The sequence below is a fragment of the Xiphias gladius genome, chromosome 7, assembly GCF_016859285.1.
Source record: "Xiphias gladius isolate SHS-SW01 ecotype Sanya breed wild chromosome 7, ASM1685928v1, whole genome shotgun sequence".
NCBI classification, from domain to species: domain Eukaryota; kingdom Metazoa; phylum Chordata; class Actinopteri; order Istiophoriformes; family Xiphiidae; genus Xiphias; species Xiphias gladius.
The window spans coordinates 12,324,946-12,345,363 of record NC_053406.1 but is presented as its reverse complement, the minus strand read 5'-3'; the positions used below and the strand labels follow the sequence as shown (position 1 = coordinate 12,345,363).

The following is a 20,418-nucleotide window of genomic DNA, read 5'->3' as shown; positions in this document are numbered from 1 at the left end:
AAGATACAAAATGACATTACATAAAATCTAACATCCAACAGTGTATCAAATTGTGGTCCCCTTTTTCTTACACACAAGTAAAACCAAATATTCATGAAATTTATTTGTGCCATCAGATTTAAAAAAAAAAAGTGCAAATCTTAAAATACAATGTAAAACAAATGTTTACACTGAAACGTGGGAAAATTGAAGGCAGAATAAAAGCATTACAATCAGTTACATCCTTTTATTAATTAAGAAATCCCTTTTAAATGCTCCACAGAGAAACATGGCAGTCATGGTTTCAATTTGATTCGAGGACAGAAAGTCTATAATTCTCCACGGAGCTTCCCTGAGACAAAGAACCAGGATCCTGTACCTGACAGACAAACACAAACGCTGGCTCCTCAGCTGCAATTTCCCTTTAAATGATTCAAATAGAATTTACTACCCATCATGATTCGTCACAGTATTGGCCAATCCATTTTGATTCCAAGTTTGTGTCGGCAGTTACAGCTTGTGTTAAAATCATTCATAGGCAGCTGATCGGTGATTGCTGAAATCAGGAAACAAAAAAAAAAGAAGCAACATGTATGTGTCAATACTCCGAAAAATTTACCATAAAACAGAAGAGCCAACGCCTTCAGTCAAGATATAACCACCAATAAAAAAAATTCTTGGGTCCACTACTGTAAACCTTTAAGCATGTGACGGAGAATTGATAAGAGTTAAAACATACGGTTTCAGGCTTAGAACATTTTCACATTCAAACATTTTGACTAGCGAAACTCGCTACTTTTGGATTTAGGAGGATTCCACTTTTAATATATATCATAGTCATTTGGAATATCGGCCTTAAAGCTGAAATCCATAACATTTCTACTTAATGTTGTGTAGTTTTTATGCACTGCAGTACTTGACATCTGCTTGTTGGATTAGTGAGGAAGAAGACAGTGCTGTATGATGTCGGCTGCTGTGAAAAGTTACAGTTTTCGGCTTCGGATTTCCAACTTCCCAAGCACACATTGGAAACAGCTAAGATACATGGGGAATAAATCTAATTTGCATTATTGAGACTCGTCATCAGATAAACACATTCCTCCCATTCTGAGCTTACAGCTTCTACAGTTTGGGGATAGGGTTGGCTGCGACTGCGATGCTCTCAATAGCACACTCATCACTTCCACGGCGGATTCGGAAGTAGCCGTCCTCGCCCCAGCTGGTGCCCCAGCTGTTCTTGACAATCCAGTACTTCTGTCCGGTCATGTGGCAGCGACCATACCCCACCAGGAGCACAGCATGGTTGGTCAGCTCAAAGGGATTGAAGGGGACTGCGAGACCTGTGTGGTGATAGATGCCCTCCTTATAGTGGATGAAGTCAGGGTAGACCTGTGAAAGGAATGGGACAATTTACTTTTTAATTTTTTACTTACATTAAATTCAAGCTATACAGTACCTATGAAGCAAAAAGGTCTACAGAGTTGTAAAGGATAAAGTAGAGAAAACATGTCATAAAGAAAAAAAAAGGTTGCATTTTCAAATAAATAATTAAAGAGAAATACTTGTTGCCGTTGTTTCTCTGTCTGTTACCATTTTGCTATCTTTGCTGTGATTTGGGGTTAACAGGACAAGATAAACCTGTACTTGCAGAGCATTAGCAAATAGCTTACATTGAGAGCGGTTGACATAATGCCATATGTGGTGAATTCATTTTGATGGAGTAACAAAATTGCCCCATTTACAGGATGCACAAAAAATGTGCAAAGTTTAAAGGCTCTGCAGTACAGAAGAGAAGGAGCCTAATGATCTCTTGCAGGTAACTATCTGCATGAACTACTAGCCAACTGTGTTATTATGCACATGGTATAAACCAAAAATATTTTCTTCCTTATTATTAATCAACTACACTATGTGAACATGTGAAAGTTCCAGACGGCTCTTTTATAGCCGGAATCTCTTTTGCCTCTGAGATTTATCCTTAAGATGCGTTTAGAAAACAAGATCTTGAGCAGTAAAAATGTTTCCTCGAATCTCAGTTTGTGCAGAAGGTTTAACTTAAACTTAGAAAAAGTGTTCTCTAGTAGGTTAAATTTGATTTCTGGATGACACAGCACCTGAGTTTGGGCTAAAACGATGGAAGGACAGCAATTTTGGACTATGCAGGTCAAACTAAACATAAATTCTAGGCTGCACTGACAGAGCAAAATCGAACACAAAATGCAGGTGCAGGAATAGCAGTTAGGAAACAGTGAGCAGCTGCTGTACCTCAAAGGCCACTGCCATCGGTCCATTCTTGACCAGTTCCAACATCATGGCCGTCTCGCTACAGCCGCCATAAAACCCACCGACGTAGTTGTATTCTGCTGCATAAATGCGGCCGCAGTTTTGAGGAACGCCACATGGAGTGTTCTTTGCAACATACGGAAAGCATGACTCGTCCACAATGCCGAAATCCTGCACATACTTCCCAATCAGGTATGGGAACCCACCATCACAACCTTAAGAGAAAAGGTAAGGGTTAGATCTGGTTTGTAATTTTTTTGGAGGTTGTCTTCACTCTCTTACAGGGTGAAATCTCTTATGTGGTACAAGATGGAAAAACTAAATGAGGCTTTTATCAAAACTCTTCAGAATAATTAGTGATTCAGAGATTTCTACGTACAGCTGAGCGTCATTTTAATTTACTAACTGCTGCCCAATTCATATTGGCAATATTTGGCAGCAAATGCTTAAAATGATCATTACTGTCAGGAAACAAGATGGATTTCACATTGAGTGTTAGTTTACCTTGAGAATATTCAGAGCAGGAGACCACTTGTTGCGGACTGAGCATGGGAGTTTCACTGTTGTTGGTGAGGATTCGAATGCGGGCTTCCAGCATTCCCATGGAGGCAAAGGAGTAGCAGCTACCACATGAAGCTGAAACAGAGCAGGGATTCACACTAGAGTTAAATCACACTGATGTGCAACACAACAGCACCGGAATAAATCCTAACTTTGTGAAGCTTGTAATGTTTGGTTTTTGTTGACTGTCTAAGTCGACACTAGTCATTTCTGAGGCCGTAACTAGTAGTGGTGTTGTACTAGATGACATTATACTTCTAATAATACTTTTAATATTCTCTCCTAAATTGTGACAATACCTCTGACATTGTTCAAATAAAAAAAGTGTCCTAAAATACTGTCGGTACATCTGCAAAACCTGATGTAATCTGATACAACACCCCTGAAATAAAATCCTAATACATTGGTATCTTTGTGCACTTTAATAGTGCACATGTACTATTAATGTAATGTATTCTAATCTACAATACATTACACAGTACTGAAGTTTCTGTAATGTTCCTGCCTCAGTACACTTATCCGCATTAGTTGTAATTCATAATAATGGAGCAAGGCACCACACAGATACACTGATTAAAGCCACTGGTTAACATCCATTGTGTGACACCTCAGGTTCTTAATAGAATGCACTGCAGAAACAAATTAGGTCAGAGAACAGAGGCTGCAGGGATTTGCCGGTTGGTTTAATTGTAATAATGATTCAAGTCATGATGACACTGAGAACAGTTTTTATTTGGGTCCCAGACCTCAAGTCTCATAAGACTAATAAGGTGTAACAACCATTCATTTAAGTTATAGATCTATGCTAGTGGGACGATTTTATTGTCCTAAAATGTATTTTAAAATATATGATGTAATCAGTTTCTGAGATGATTCTGGAAAAAAACATCGTGATCACATTCGTTTCTCATGTTTGACCCCAACGACATGTGACTTACATTTGTCTCGCAGGATTTATAATGAAGCTTTAATTTGCCACACACCTGCATCTTCCCTCAAAAGTCAGCATTGGAAGGACCAATTCTTCCTCAACCCTACCAGTTATTGGGAACTGAAATGGATCCGCCTGGCTCGTAACACTGCAGCAAAATGAGCTCCACAGCACTGTATAGTGGCTTAGAGGGCTTCTATTGAAACACTTCAGCCCTCTCCAGATCCTTAAACCCAGCTCTACAGAGGCCCTCTAAGACACTCCAACTACTCGGCACAAATAATCTCTCCACTCAAACACCAGGTTGTGCAGAAACACAAGGAGGAGAGAAGAAAGCAGACCTAGGCCTGCCAAGAGGGAAGCAAAGTAGCTGGCATCTCTGCCCTTACTGACAGCTGAGTGTAAAGGTATGGCTTTGTCTGCCCCTGATCTAGCAAGTCTTCAGATTCATATTGTTTGGATCTTTATGTTTATATGACTAGTGTCATGTGGGCACACGTAAGCTACTGTAATCTCTCTGCCCATTTAAAGTTGATTTTTTGGGATGTTATGAATGAACAGATTTTGCCAGCACTCACCAGTGAAAAATACTAAGTTTTAAGATTTATGCAGGACAACAATCGACTGTCACCTTGGTTTCGCACGGGGCTGACAAAGTTAACGCCATCAATGTTTCTCCAATCCCAGTGCTCGGGTAGAGCTGCCGCCATCTTGGCTACATCAGCTGTCACAGGCATAGGGCGAACACGCCTAAAGTAAAAATAAAAAAATCACATAAAAATCACAAGAGCATTTTACGTCAGGCATTTTGCACTGAGACATTTTTACAGAGAACCTAATAACTTTGGAAAATGAAATGCATGAAGATCCACCCTAACGAAGGTGAAGCCGTTCGCCTAAGTTTTATGTGAAGATTTTTAACTCATGAGCTCGGTTCAAGCAGATGGTGACTGTGCTAGCTTCACAATCGTAGACAAAGTATGTTTTATTTTGCACAGGCTGACTGGTGGTGCAAGACAGCCAACTGAATCTGGAGCCTGTCACACACATTGCATTGGAAGTACTAAGAGGTGGCATATTATACTTTGAGTACTGGGAAAAAAAAAAAAAAAAAACACTGAAAAACAATGTGTTATCCTAATGGGGAAGAGAAGCACCATCCTGCCATTAAGAGCCATCTGTTTAGGTGTTGATGGAGTACCGGTACTTTGTACAAAAGCAGTTTCAAACATCTCCCAACCTAATGAACAGGACAGAGCCAAGCAGGATTCCTAGAGAAAAAAAAATCGTAATAATAATAATTGTAATTTTGAGCACACTAGTTATTAATTTAGAAGCACATTTTACTCATTTATGTACATTTCTATCTTTTCTTTCCTCCATTACACCTGAGGGACTCTGTAGCATGCTGAAAAATGGGAAATGCAAGTAAATACTAACATGGGGATATGGGACGCGGGGCCCCCAGCTCTGTAGTGCAGCTCCTGTAGAGTGTACATCTCATGATCTGGGTAGGGCACAGCCTTCCAGGAACTCTGAACGGAGTTGATGGAATCAATGAAGTCCATGTTGTGCTCATACGGCTTCTGGAGCAGCCTGCAGGGTCAATAATGTAACACGTGATGTTATTTTTTTTTTTTTTTTTTTAAATGGGGGGGGGGGGCTTGTGTGCCCTAAAGACAGATGGAGAGGAAAAAAAAAAAAAAAACACATTGCAAGCAATTGTTGTTGAGTTGAATCACTGTATATTGCAAATGTTTGGTGGTGAACATGTACAGCTTGAGAAAATACACAGACCTGGACCCTAAAATTACAAAAACTCTGCGACAGAAGTTTGTATTAAGTCTTGTACCCTCGTTTTACTGTGCTGCTGCTGCATTGGACTGCATTATAGAAACAGAGGTTTGCAATTTTGTTTACCAACTCCTGTAAGTTTACTGCCAGTACTACCAGCAATATATACTGCAGTTGTGCTGTATGGGAGGAAGTAATGTAACTGTTAGATATTCCTGTTAGTTTGCCCACCTTCCTGTATCCAACTGGTATGGGTTTTCCTTACTGCTGCACCAAAATTTTCATTCAAATATTAATATGCATCCTAATTAATATCTAATACATATTGGGAAATGTTTTGGTATTTCAATAATTAAGACACAGTCACTCAGGTCCTCTACGCATTACAGCTTCTGTGAGTTAGTTTAACTTGGATAATAAAGCCTTGCAAAGATATTTTCCAGTTATTCATATTGATATCAAGACCAGCCTTGTAAAGCAGTTACAGGCTAAATTCTTCCCTCAAGTGTTCAAGACTATTCCGGGAAGAAACTGCAACTAACTGAAAGTTCCTAGGGAGGGTACTGTAGTAAAACTCCCAACACAATGCAAGTCATTTTCATCCAGATTAAGACAAGGCAGACCTACAATGACCACAATATCAGATACTGAATCTTGCAGATTAGACCCTATTCCAGCCAAGAGATGACAAGCAACTGCAGCCTTGACAGGAGTGTTGCTGTTGTTTCAAATCCACTTATTTTAATGAAAGTGTAAATCATTACCATGGTTGCAAAATTTCACATTTCATACTGGAAGAAGGTGTTACTTACAGATTAATACCACCAAGTACAAACTTTTCAGAGACAATTCTGAGCTACCTGTATGCGAGGATAACACAGCCTGATACGGTTTGAAGTGTGAAGGTGTGGAGACGTTTTATTGACAATTTGAACAAGAGAAATACTGCTCTTGTCATGCATGCTATTGCTTGCAAATGGTGTGGAAAAGGTGTCTTTTTCCAGTAAGACGTTGAGCATAAAAATGCACTAAATATTTGTAAGAATTACTTGAGGTCAATGTACAAGAAACAGGGAAGGTTAACCTGAAAAGCTTTGCATTCTCAGACAGACCTCAAATACCACTGATCGTCTTATCAGTGGTTCGGCAGAAAATACCGCAACCATTGCAACACCTTTGCATACTCTAAAAAAAAAAAAGCTGAAATAATGTGGATTCTTCTCATTATGTAAAAACGCTTAAGAGCAAGATTTGGCATAGGTGAATGCAAATAGAGAAATTTTTACTGTGAAAATACAAACCTTTTACATTTTTGTGATGCAACTGTGTTTGAGAATATCATGCGGAAATCATAGCTGAAACTGATTAGTATATGATAAATTTAACAGTTTTTGGACAACACAGTGGATACCATTGATTAAATCACTTAACGAATAAATTATATCACTCTGGTCCCAAGAGAAACAATATTTTGGTCAAATTTATTTTTATGGTTTAAATTGCAAATAAACTTGAATTCAATCCAACTGGAGCCAAAAAGCCTGGGAAGCAGCTTTAAGTTGCCAGAAACAAAGCCAAGAAGTTGATTAGACATTCAATTCTCTATCAAGTATTTTTGCGTCACTTTTTCATCAACAATTGAGCTTTTTAATGTCAGATTTCCCAGATGTAAATTCAGATTTGTTAGCTTGAGTTTTTTAGCCTGCGTTTCTCTATTTTGCACTTGGTTATGTGCCAAGCTACCATAATTTACATACCCGCTGCTGAAGACTGGTTTGTAATTTGTACGGGGTGGTACTGGATTCACTCTCTTCCCTACAAAACAGGCCCAGTTGTTTCCCAGGACATCATGGACCCACCCTGGCAGGGTCTGATCACAGTAGCTGGTCACCTTAGGGCCCTCCTCAGAGTACTGAAAGTGTAGGGAGACAAATAGATCAGGACTTGTTGCCCTATATACAACTCAGTCATGTCATTTTATGCTAATACTCAAGTTTCAAAAAGAGCAACTGATTATTCCATAGAGGGTAAAATTTTCTATTTTCAGTACATCATTCAGACAATCTTTGAGTTATAAGTTTAAAAAGGAATTACAAGATCCTGCACAAGTCTAAAGCAACAAAATTTGATGTTCTCCTCAGATTGCTCCTTTAAGCTAAATCCAGTCCAGAGAATGGGGAAGTTGAACAAGATGTGGACAAACCATAACAGGGGTTTGAAGACAGATGGGCTTTGACACTTCCCTCAACTCACTGTCATGTGAGTGAGGAGAAGTAACACATGACTGAGAGGAGATCAACCTTGAATATAGCAAATATTTCCCACTAATTTCAGCCTGCTCTAAGTGTACCAAAGATATGCATATTTTACAGTCATATCAGATGATGGTATTTTGATAGTGAATGTAAACCATTTTCAAAGGAGGAAGTAAGCGCTGCATGGTTCCAACTGAAACTAAAAACTAAATCTTTAATGTCAGGGAATGTTTAAAAATATAACCTGGACAATTGCTAACCCATTACAAACCCACTTCATGTTACATGTTATTTCCAATTAGTTGTCATTGTTTAGAGTTTAGAGTTGAACTTTGAATAAATTAAGTTTGTGATCGATTGGGCTATGACTCAAGGAAGACAAACAGTGTATGATGCAACTACTACAACGTAGGTAGTTATTTAAGTATTCTACAGCAAGCGTTTTCAGTGGACCGCAGTGAAAATCTGAGCTGCCAGGAGATGACATATTTTTACATTATTATCATGGCAAAATACTGAGATTATCGCTCAAATAAATGAATTGTGCCTACTCATCTTTTACCTTGAAGAAGGCGAACCATTTGTAACCATTGATGATCACTTCAAAGCCCTGGTTGTAGATGATGGTGAAGAAGCCGGTGTTCCCAAGCTCATCTGTGGCCACAGACAGTTTCTCCAGGGTAACAGTTACGGAGCTTTCCCCTGTAGCTGAGGAGGAACATATACACATATTATATATCTTTACATATAAATCTCTCTCTCTCTCTCACATATATATGTGTGTATATATATATATATATATATATATATATATATATATACACACATACACACACACACACACACACACACACACACACACACACACACACACACACACTCTGAAAATGAGGGACCACGTATAAAAATGCCTGCAATTCCTAAACGGTTCAATTTCGACACTTTTGTTAAACCCCTTGAATAAAAGTTGAAATCCCCATACAATCACATCTTGATGGCTTTCTTTCAAATCCACTGTGTTCTTGTACAGAGGCAAAATTACGAAAATTGTGTCACTGTCCAAACACTTATGTACCTAACTGTATATACACCATTCAGCCAAAACATTAAAACCGGTAACTGGTGTGGCTGATAGGTTTACATTCATTTCCAATCATCAGTCCTCACTGACAAAGATTAATATATAAATTGGTAGTATGTGTGAGTATTGAGAGCTACTGAAAACTCAAATCAAACTTTACCCTGCTGATAAAGTTCATTTAGATTCTGATATGAATGGCTGAGATTATTATAAAGGACATGTATGTTATTATACATTATGTCACAGTACCACTTCATGATAAGGCACTATTTATAAGGGGTTTATAAGATGTAATTAATGGATTCATTAATGGTTAATAAATCATTGACTAATGTTCTGTAGATCAGTTATAAGCAATCAATAAAAACAACTTTTGGGTTGCCGGAGTGTGGAAAATCCCTCTCCAGCATGGCACTTTGCTTGTTTTTCATGCTAACTCTTGCATCCATTCTCCAACGGACTGTTTGACCACTTAGTTACGTCCTGGAGAGGGGATGCAGGACGTCTGGACCAAGATCCATTTATAAGCAGACTATTACATTTACCACTGCAGACAACCAATATTACAATTTGAAGTGGCCCTTAGTTAGCTTAAGCTAATTTTCATCTGCAGTCCCTTGACAGGTCACAATTAAAACGGAAAGACTGTGATAGAAAAGCACGAAAACAAGCTACACAACGCACACAGTCTCTGCTGAAAGTGTATGTTAGAGAAATTTAAAACAAAAATATTTGTGAGCTCAGGGTTTTCATTCAAACACAAAGAGGAAGTGATGAGTGATTCACCTGCTGCAGTCTCGGTCTGAGCTGAACACAAACTACAGGCCCTAAAAAGTCAAATGCTGTTCAAATGGCGAAACTGCTGCATCCTTACTCTTCAGTCCCATGGTTATAAAAAGTTTGCATTACCTTCAGCGGAGCAGTTGATGGTCTTGTCGTGCCCTCCTTTGGACACCTGGAACACCCATGTCCCCAGCAGCTCCTCATAGGTGCAGTTGGCCGGTGTATCACCCCGGGACCCTTCAACCCAAAGCAGGAACACACACACTAACACACCGCTCAGCCTCATCTTCACACACAGCTAGCTTACCTGCCCACCCGCGCGCACACACACACGTACACACACTCCTTAAGAACTACGCAGCCAGGTCTGCGTCTTCTGAGAAAAGCCTAAAAGTTTGACAGCGTTTATTTAACTGTAGTAATTGCCCCACTTGGACTCCAGTTGAACACTGGCCCCTGCCCGCTATTTATGCAAACTGAAACTTTCCCCAAAGAGGCGCTCTTCAATTTCACCAGTCAAAATCATTAACTGAAGACAAGAAGTACATTGCACATGCGCACTATTGGCTAGCAGCTTCGTCAACGAGCTAGCGTTCACAGAAGTTAAGGCAGACCTCAGCAGGCTTATTTCTTAGATATCATTACTAATACAAGACCAGTTTCACAACATCAGCTAAAGTTTTTTTTCTTTAATAGCATATCTACTCGCTCTCGGCGCGTTATGAATATCTTATCGACTCGGTCATCTATTTTGTCTACCGTGGTTTGCCGAGCGAACATGGATTTATACGACAGAGAATCTCTTGCTCTCAAATGTCCTTTGTCTCCCCTTCACTTTTTGGTTGCGCTTACCTTGTCATATGACCGGCCAGCTGGGGGCGCAGGGGGCATGCGCAGTAGACGTAAAAAGAAAAAACTAAAAAAAAAAAAAAAAGGGAGGCTGGTGCAGCGGGGCAGGAAGAGGGGGACGCGTCGAGAAATCAGGGGGAAAAAAACTCAGGTGTTGCTTGTCTAATAGTCTGATTGATAAAAGGGTGTTCTAAAAAATGTTTTTAATATATGTTAAAAATAAAGGAATTCATAATAAAATATAACTACTGTAGGAATATTTAGCCTGCTTCTTGTTTATTGTTAAAACTGATACGATTTCTTTTATACTGTATCAATGCTTAAGGGCTACATTCTGTGTTTTTAGAAACCGGGCTATACCTTTACAGTAGGCACTGAGCTATCATTACTGTTACTTGTTAAACCTGTGCATTTGGTGTTGTTGCAAGTCAAGTGCTTTGTCTGAAATCACTCCCTTTTTATATACCCCCAGTGCACCATTTTACTGTCCACCATTAAATTTGGTGCCCACATTTTAAGTTTTTGAATTTATGCAATTGTGACCCACACAAATCCCCACAATGTAACAAAAAAATAGGAGTATCCTATACAATGTAATACGTCACATTTCATAGCTGCAAAAATGAGAGTTGTGTGACACTGCACCTGTCAGTGAAAATTGATAATGATTAATAAGTGTCTGAAATATCAATTCACTGCCCAGAGTAAATAACTAAGTATGTATTATGAGGGGAAGTAATGTTAGTGAATGAGTGAGCCAGGTGGTGATTTCACACACAGCCGTGAGGTCTGTTATGAAGATGTCAGGTTGGTTACATTTTATAGTTTCATTGCTGAAGTGCGGGGATTCAGCAATGCCTCCTCAACACCATTTTACAAATGATACCATTAAGGGAAAACACAACCACTTGAAATTTACTAACAGTCTGTAAATACATCCACATTTTCACCATGGTATCCTAACTATTCACATCACTTTATGTATAGTCAACCATTGAATTTTATGACTGCACATGCTCTCAGCTTCGTTAGGGTTTGCAAGGTCTAATAGTTGTTCTCAAAAGACAGATTGCCGTGCACACTGAGAGCTGTATGTGTGAATGTACTGAGGCCCAATATGGGACCTTTTCCGATGGTTTGTTTAAATATGACAATAAGATTTTTTCCCTGTGAGTCTAATTTTTGCTCTTGTTTGTCAAATAGTAATTTTGTTTAGGTTTTCCAATAACCCCTGTGGGGGAATTTTACTCTCGCTTCTCTCCTAAGGGAGGTCAGGTCGTCAACTTGCCTGTTTGAATGTATGTGTGTGCCTGTATGTGTGTGCATGAAGGGTGACATTGTTTCCTGATAGGTCTGTTTTTAAAGGGGTTAAAGAGCTTATTTTAGCCAGCAGACACTTGACTTAAGGGAAGTGCCTGAGGCTTCGATCACCATAGTAACCATGGCATAGACTGACTCATCTCCTTGACAGACCATAATAGGCACTCATCTGAAGAAGGGACTAAAGGGACTGAAGATGTATTAGTCATGCAGTCTCATTAGTGCCATTACACTGTGTATGTGTGGAAGTGAGTGTATGTGTGCATTAGTGTGGGCACGTGTATGTTATTGCCTTTATGTGATTGTGTGTGTATGTGTGCGTGTGTGATTGTGTGTGTGTGTGTGTGTGTGTGTGTGTGTGTGACTATGCAATAACACAAACTAGAGGAGCAGGGAGCAGAGAGACAGAGACAGAGGGATGATGTTATGAATGTTAACAGCCTGAACCCTCTGAGCTCCCTCTAAGAGTGACTCATTGAAACTCGTGTTTCAATCTTGATATTGTTCTCACTTCCACTGGCAGGAAATTAAAACTGAAGCGACTTTCAGCTCTGTTATATTGGAACCCAGAGATTTTTTCCCTGCTTGCTTGGTTTCCTCCCTCCCTGTAACAGATCTCTCTTCTTCTGTCCTGCCTTTGTGGTTTCTCCCCTCCTCTCTCAGTCTGTCGTCCCCTTGCTGTTGCTCTCCATACTTCCGAGTTGTGTTGTTTAATTTCTTGCGCAGGTTTCCCAAACACGCACACAAGCTCGAGATGTGCTTCATATACACACTATCAGACATTATGCAACAGAAAACCTGTCTGTGAACATGTATACGTTCCAGTTCATTATTTTCTTGATTAATTAATTTTCCATTTCGAAAAATGTCCAGCACAGTTTCCTAATACCTAATGTGACGTCTTTTAATGTCATGTTCTGTCCGAAAAAAGTCAAAAACCCAAAGATAATAAATTTAAAATGATAAAATAAAAATAAAATCAGCAAATAGTCCCATTTGAAAGGCTGGAACCAGATAATATTTGGTAATTTTGCTTAAAAAAGGACTTTTTGGATGAATGGTGTCAGCTGTAGCCTCGATGCAGGTAGTTGTGTCTGAGTATGTGTGCATTTACAGGTGTACAGTACAGTATGTGCATGTTTCTCTTCTTTGTATTTGCTGCACTGTTCCTCGCTCCCTAACACATAAAAAATTCCCTTCCTTGAAGCCGCAGCAGCTGTTTGAGCATGATCATCCCTGTATATTGAAGAGGTTAGCACTACATTTATGTAAATTTAAACTCCCAGTGAATTACTGGAATTCATATAAGTGTAATAACAAAAATTTTTGAAACCGCTTGCTCCAGTCCTCAGTTCAGACTGTTTGAGTCATGTTCGAAGCTGTTAAATACCTGATGAGCATCTGTGACTAAATTGCCTTTCATTTATACATTAACACACTGTCTGAAAGCAATTAGGCTCCTCATGTTGCTCATGTCACCTAGAAATCACTTTTACTGCTCAAGGGCAAATTTGGATGAAATAACCAAATTAATATGACTAAGTTAGCATTGATTAAAATATTCATTGGTGTGTTATCACATTTTAGTTCCACTTGATGGGGTGAGTTTAATATCCAAGAGGGTTTTACTATTCATTTTGTGTCTAACAACAACTCTCAGCAGTACTAATGTCACTGCCTTTTTCTGCTTTTTCTGTGCTTTGTTACCAACATTGATCAGCCAGAAAAAGGATGCAAGAGCAGCATTTCATTAAGTTGGAGTTGTGGGTGGAGCCACTTCATCACAGAGTGGGGTTGGAAACTCCAGCCTTTTGGTATTGATGTTACATCCTTCACATTTAAGTCCTCTGGAGCGGCTTCACGGTGAGTTACCTCAGCCATACGCATACACCTACACACAACAAGAACCGGGTGCAGTGGAATGAAATATTCTCACCTTCCTCTACATATGTTCATGCCCACACATGCACACTACGTATATATACCCGCAGCAAATGTATATGTCCATGCACACACACGCACAGCAGGGGACCCACTTTTAACCACATGCTGCCATGACAACCCCTGCCCACACAGTCTTTATGTGTATATATATATATATATATAGGGCTCATCTGACTACACTGAACCCACCCATGCTATTTACATAGGAACAAACATTTAGGGTTAATGTATGTTGTGCGACACTGTATAAGAATTAATCATTGTCGTTCCTGGTATTATTCTCTTCTTTTCTTTTTTTCAGTATCATGCAAAATTCATCCTCTCGGTGCAAGCATGTTTATTAATTTGCAAATGTAAGGAATCAAAGATACTCATTGATTTCCTTATAGCACAGTTCACGGCTGACTATATGGGGGTATAGAGGAGAAAATTAGGGGGATTTTTAGGGGCTATTTTTAGGGGTACCATGATATCTAATATCCTTCGATACATTTTGAGACATCAGAGAACAAACTCGGGGTCTCTGGGTGTTTATGTTCCTTCTAATATCAGGCACAATCAGGTTTTTACTCACTTGATAAATGCCAGCTAAAGCATTTATACATTATAATATTATATATTATTTGTGGATGTTTTTTTAGTCTGATGATGTTCCATATTTTGGAAAATGCACTTACTCATTTTCTTGCCCAAAATTAGGTGGGAACATTGATACCACTCCTGTGGCTGTGAATATGAATCTACCACCAGCAGCTGGGTTAGCTTAGCTTAGGTTGGAAGCAGAGAGAAATCGCTAGCCTGGCTCTGCCTGAAGGTAAGAAACCCTTTCTTACAGTACCTTTAAAGTTCACTCTTCTCTATCTAACTGTCAGCAATAAAGCAAAGTGTATTTCCCAAAACAACAAACCATTCCTTTTATTAACATTTCTCTTTGGTTCAAACAGTCAAGAGTCAGATATGGGGTGAGGGCAAACTAAGCAGCTGCTTAGACCCTGAAGCCACAAGGGACTTATAAACAACAAACTAATAAGAAATTAAAAATAATTATTTGAATTATAAAATTTTAATTAAAAAAATTAAATTGATCTCATACTGTCTCTGTAATGTTCTAATATTTGTAATGTTTCCATAACAAGAAAAATTGCTCCTAACAAATAATTTTTCTAACACGTTAATTTATAATCTTTCACCGATTTCTTCTTCAGTTTTCGTTTCAGTGTGAATAAGTATTGATGACTCAAGCTATTTATGATATTCATGTTGTTGTCCAACAACAATGAACCATGAAAACTGGTTATTCAAACCTGACATGGAGAGGTGACTATGGTTGTCTTTGGGCATTAAATCATTACATATTCCTCAGAGACAAAAACACACCTTAACATCCCACAGGAAATTATTGAAGTAGATATTGATGCAGTCATGATATGTGAATAAATCCATCAATGACAGAGCAGAAGTAATGAACGTGTTTGTGAACCTATTACGTGTGCGTATGCCTGCCTATATTGCCTCCACTGTAATAACAAACCAGTTTCTACATGCTTGTATTATTATTATTATATTTTTCTTCCCTCTTTTTGTATTCCTTCCATTTGCTATTTGTCTTTACATCCTTTCCATTTATTTGAACAGTGGGAATTTGCAGCAATTTGGAGATTTCTCTTCTGAGAGGTGAAGAGAGAAAGAAGGATGGAGCAGAGTGACAGAGAGAAATAAAAGAGGGTGAATTGGGGAGACAGAGAGGAGACAGGGAGAGAGAATGAAAGATGGCAGGGTAATTTCATTACCTTGACCTGTATGCCTTGAAATGTTTTTGGGGCCTGATTCATTGGCTGATGTCACTCTGTCACACTGGCTGCCATGTCACTGTGACACTGAAGGAGATGGAGGGGGAAGCAAATATCGCGGGAGCTGTCTAGGTGCTGTCTAGCAGCTTCCACTGACTGGCTTCAACAACATGTAGGTCAGAGACTCACAGACTGCCAAGTTCATTTTGGGCTCTGAAACTGGGAGTTTGTCCAACTACTGGATGTAATAAAACCAACAGAGTTGGCATTGGAGACTCCAGCCCTGAACCCTAATGAGGGTCTATGTTTCATTTTCGCAAATTATTTTCAAACTTTTGTACAATGATTGCTGATGATCATGATTTTTTTAAATATATGTAAATAAATGATGCTGTGGAAAAACACTGTGGATCCCATGAATGCGGTGCCATGTACAATTTCTGAGGCAGCAGCTGGAATTCGCAAGGGATCGTGGGTGCGGGAGCCCTAAATAACATGTAGGGATGCACTGATCCAACCTCTTCTCTCATGACACCTATATCTGCTGATACGGAGAAACGATGCAATACCAGCGCTCTATTTTTCCTAGGATCTCATTGGGGACTTTTTTATGTAAGACAACATTAGGCCAGCAATTGCTGTGGCACTAAAAACTCAGTCTGCAGTCCACTGTGACTGACTAAACTGTAACATTTGATCAAGCCATGGTTGACACCTGATACACATAATAGTGTCAGAATCTCTACTTAGGGATGCACCAATCCGATATGATTAGGGAATAACAGAAAAATAAAGTATAATAACATCATATTAAACTGTAACAATTTATTATAAATTTTCCGCAAAAAAGTTAACAGGGGCTTCAGAGAGTATTCAGACCCCTTCATTTTTTGTAGTTGATTGCGTTGTAGTTTTTATTTTTTTTATTTTTTTTGAAATCGTCATTTTTAGTATTCAGGCCGCTACAAATTGTGGTCAGATGCATCTTGTTTGCATTAGTTTTTCTTGAGATGTGTCTAGAACTTGATGGGAGTCCAACCGTGGCAAACTGAATTGATTGGACATAGTTTAGGGAGGCACACGCCTCTGTGTATATAAGGTCCCACAGTTCACTGCATGTAACTACTAAAACCATGAATTCCATGGAACTCTCTGTAGACCTCTGTGATAAAATTGTGGTGAGGCAGGGATCAGAGCAACGGTACAAAACCATTTCTAATGCTTTGGAGTTTTCCCAAGAGCAGAGTGAGGGAGGGTTTAGAACCACCAGGACTCTTCCTAGAGATGGCCACCAAGGAAAACTGAGTAACCGAGCAAGAACCCAACGGTCACTCTAACAGAGCTTCAGAAGTCCTCTGCAGAGAAGGGAGAACCTGCCAGAAGGACGACCATCTCAGCAGCACTCCATCAATCAGGCCTTTATGGTAGACTAGCTAGACCGAAGCCATTTTGAGTAAAAGCCAATTGACAGCCTGCCTGGAGTTTGACAAACAGCATTTAAATGACTCAGATCATGAGGAAAAAGATTCTCAAGTCTGATGATTGAATCCTTTGGGAAGAACTCCAAACATTATGTCTGGAGAACACCAGGCACTGCTCATTACCTGGCTAATACCATTGCTTTTGGGAAGAAGGATGATAGTAGCATCGTGCTATGGAGGTGCTTCTCAGCAGCAGGGACAGGGAGACTGGTCAGAATTGAGGGAAGAATGAATACGGCCAAACACAGAAATCCTGCTCCAGAGTGCACTTGACTTGAGACTGAGCAGTCGCCCAGCCAAAGCTCAGACTTAAACCCCATAGAGCGTATGTGGAGAGACCTGAAGAGGGCAGTTCACAATCGCTTTCTATCCAATCTGACAAAGTTTTAGAGGATCTGCCAGGAAGAATATGACAAACTGCCCAAATCCAGATGTGCAAACATCATAGCAACTTACCCAAGACTCGAGGCTGTACTTTAGCTTCCACAGAGTAGTGAATTAAGGGTCTAAACACTTTTGTAAGGAAGATATTTCAGTTTTAGACTTATAAATTTGAACTAATAAATTTGCAAAACTGTCTAAGAACATCTTTCTTACTTTGTTATTAAGTGTTTTTGAGTGAAAATTGACTGTCAAAAATGGCCGTTTTATCCATTTAAAATTAAATCTACAACACAATAAAAACATTTGAAAACTGAAAGGGTCTGAATACTTTCTGAAGCAAATTTATATAACTGTATTCTAATCATGTGAAAACAAAACCATGCTAAACAGTGTTTTGTTCCTTCATGAATTTTATACAAATTTCTTAATTTCCTAGACAAATAAGTGACATTTTCTGTTCTAATGGGATCCATAATGTTAATACCCTTTTCACATCACGGCAGGTTCAATCTGAGTTTTATCAGTGTAAATGTTATGTGAACTAAGTTTTAACCTGGTCTGACAATGCTTTACTTTGATTTTAACAAGTTCTATAATAAGGTAGGTGATATTCGTAACAATTTTTTGCTATGTCTGCTGTAAACTTCATCTTTCTCAGTTGTGGAAAAGGATGTCATTGTAGAACAAATACATCCAAATTAAGAAAAGAAATCCTTGGTACTATATATTTACTTCATCTGCTCCAACAGCCATGTTGAATGTCCAGTGTTAATGTCGCAGTGACCACTTTCCAATCAATCAAAATTTAACAACAGTTTGGTATGTATATTTATATACAGTCTATACAGTTTAAATATAGTTTATACATTAACTTACCAGATGCTGTGCATGGTCAAAGATGGACTGACTGCATCTTCTGTATACTGCATCTTAGTACACAGAGTTTGTATTAAAATAACTAACTTTAAAAAGACAGAAAATACAAGAGGGTCAATCATAGTTTTTTTTAATAATGATTTATATAATAATTCAAAAGTACTTAGTAGTACATTACACAATGATTTATCAGTGGCAAAACAAATAAAAAAGCAAAACCTTTTTTTTTGTTTGATCGTTTTTTTACCCCCATACCATATCCCTTTTCCTTCCTGGTGGTCACACTGACCGGAGGCTCCCAGAAACGTTGAGTTACGTCCCAGTAAGAAAAACACGAAGGACCCATGTCATCATGAAGAGCTGTAAGTTAGAGTTAATGAATGCCCTGTGACTTTTTTAGTAGGCTATTCTAGGTCTTTCTTGGTGCTCAGAGGGTGGGTGTTTGACTGCAGTGAGTCAAACTGAGTGACTTTTAAAAATCCACCTGTTAATGCCAAAGCACTGGGGTAGCGCTGTGTTTTTGCAGAGAGGAGAAGTGCTGAACAAAAGACTTAACTCGTGTTCCCTTACCCAACACACTTTTTAAAATTTTTCTGGTATGTGGTTGTGCAGCAAGCTAGAGCTGCCTTATGCCCGTCTAACTTCTAGTGCTCACTGTTTTTCCTTTTGCACTGGCTTCTCGAGGCTTGTGGCTCTTCGCAGATCCCATTAATGCATCCGCACTTCCTTCCTTGCAACTTGTCTTTGTTCCTCAGTTCCTGCCACTTTTGACACAAGGGAGAAAAGCAAGGATGAGATGACAAAGGAATCAGAGCAACACCGTGTTCCCAAGAAGGCGGCACGGGACAACAAGATATGAAATATTTAGCATAGCTGCTTTGAATCAAACAGTTTGCATTTTCTATTTGCCAGCTGATGCTTTCATTAAAACTGTTCAGCATGCATGGTCAAACTGTCAAACCTTGATCACCTACAATAGGATCATATTTATGGGTAGGTGTGGCCACAATTGTGCCAGACTTGATGATTTTTGGGAATTTCATAAAAGATAAATAAGTAGATTTATTAGCTAATACTTTAATCATACAATGTTAAATGTGTTTTTATTGCTCCTGAACAAAAAAAGAATTTAGATAAAACACATCCGCATAGGATATACTGTATATGTGAACCCTTGTTCCAGGCTCTAAAAGCCTGTTGCTCCTAATTTCTTGTGTCCTCGGTTAAAAATAAATGAACTGTAGTTATATTAAAAGTAAAGGGAGCATCCTGTTAACACTGCCCACTCTCCTTTCAGTTTACAGTTCTCAATGGTCACAGATCAGCCCAGACAAGTGCCTTCATGGGCATCAAACTGGGCCAATTTGGAGTGAAGAGATAAAGATTCATTAATTGGGAGATGACAATAACTGTGTTTGGCCAAAACTGCTCTTGTTCTTACTGCCAGGTCTCTTGGGAGCCTCCAAAATGCCTGTGAACGAGGTCCCAGTGTCAGCGACAAACAATTTGGATCCCAGTACAATGTGAAAGCAATTAATTTAAATCAAACCTTTTAGTTTCTAATCACTGAGAGTAGATTGAAGTTTATCAGTCCACAAGCGCATCCCCCCCTGACACACACACACCCACCTCACCCATCTTCAACCCCCACTAAAAAGCGACTTAGAAACATACTGTATTTTTCCAAACAGCTAGAGGCATATATTCTCACGTTTTACACTTTACAAAGCTGAGTGAAAACATTCAGTAGATAATCAAATATCCAAATATAAACCCATCTTCCACTATCACACCAATTTCTAGCATCAAATTACATTCTTCAGTTCTGAACGTCAGGAGGAAAAAAAAAAAAAAAAAACCAAACAACAAAATCTTTTTACAAAAAAGTCATGTTCATTAAAAGCAATTCACTAACTATCAAATGTTTCTGAGGGTGGATAAACACAACAAGAGGTCCTTTAGAAAATGAATGAAACCCATCTTATCACATTTACAAGATGTTGGCACTGTTAAACAGCCAATGAAAAAACAAAAATAATATGTTTTCTGTTTTGAACAGAAGCTCATCTAGATATAGGAACAGAAGCTCATCTAGATATAGCTCCAG

At 38.9% G+C, this 20,418-nt stretch overlaps 1 protein-coding gene across 1 annotated transcript; it reads right to left on the bottom strand.

Moving 5' to 3' along the window:
• Window positions 1–692: 692 nt before the first annotated feature.
• Window positions 693–9,953, bottom strand: ctsc (cathepsin C). The gene is made up of 8 exons (XM_040131688.1): window positions 9,794–9,953; window positions 8,366–8,511; window positions 7,306–7,460; window positions 5,195–5,350; window positions 4,386–4,504; window positions 2,767–2,898; window positions 2,245–2,477; window positions 693–1,368 (listed from the first exon to the last, which is right to left on the bottom strand). The coding sequence occupies exons 1-8, from the start codon at window positions 9,951–9,953 to the stop codon at window positions 1,102–1,104; spliced, it is 1,368 nt and encodes a 455-aa protein (XP_039987622.1). The 3' UTR covers window positions 693–1,101.
• Window positions 9,954–20,418: the final 10,465 nt, after the last annotated feature.

Excerpts from the sequence above, each read along its gene's own strand:
- ctsc (XM_040131688.1), bottom strand. The coding sequence starts at position 9,953 with ATGAGGCTGAGCGGTGTGTTAGTGTGTGTGTTCCTGCTTTGGGTTGAA. Across the intron at positions 4,505-5,194 it reads CCCGCGTCCCATATCCCCAT|GCGTGTTCGCCCTATGCCTG; the intron begins GTTAGTATTTAC and ends TTTTTACTTTAG. Across the intron at positions 2,899-4,385 it reads CAGCCCCGTGCGAAACCAAG|CTTCATGTGGTAGCTGCTAC; the intron begins GTGACAGTCGAT and ends GCTCTGTTTCAG.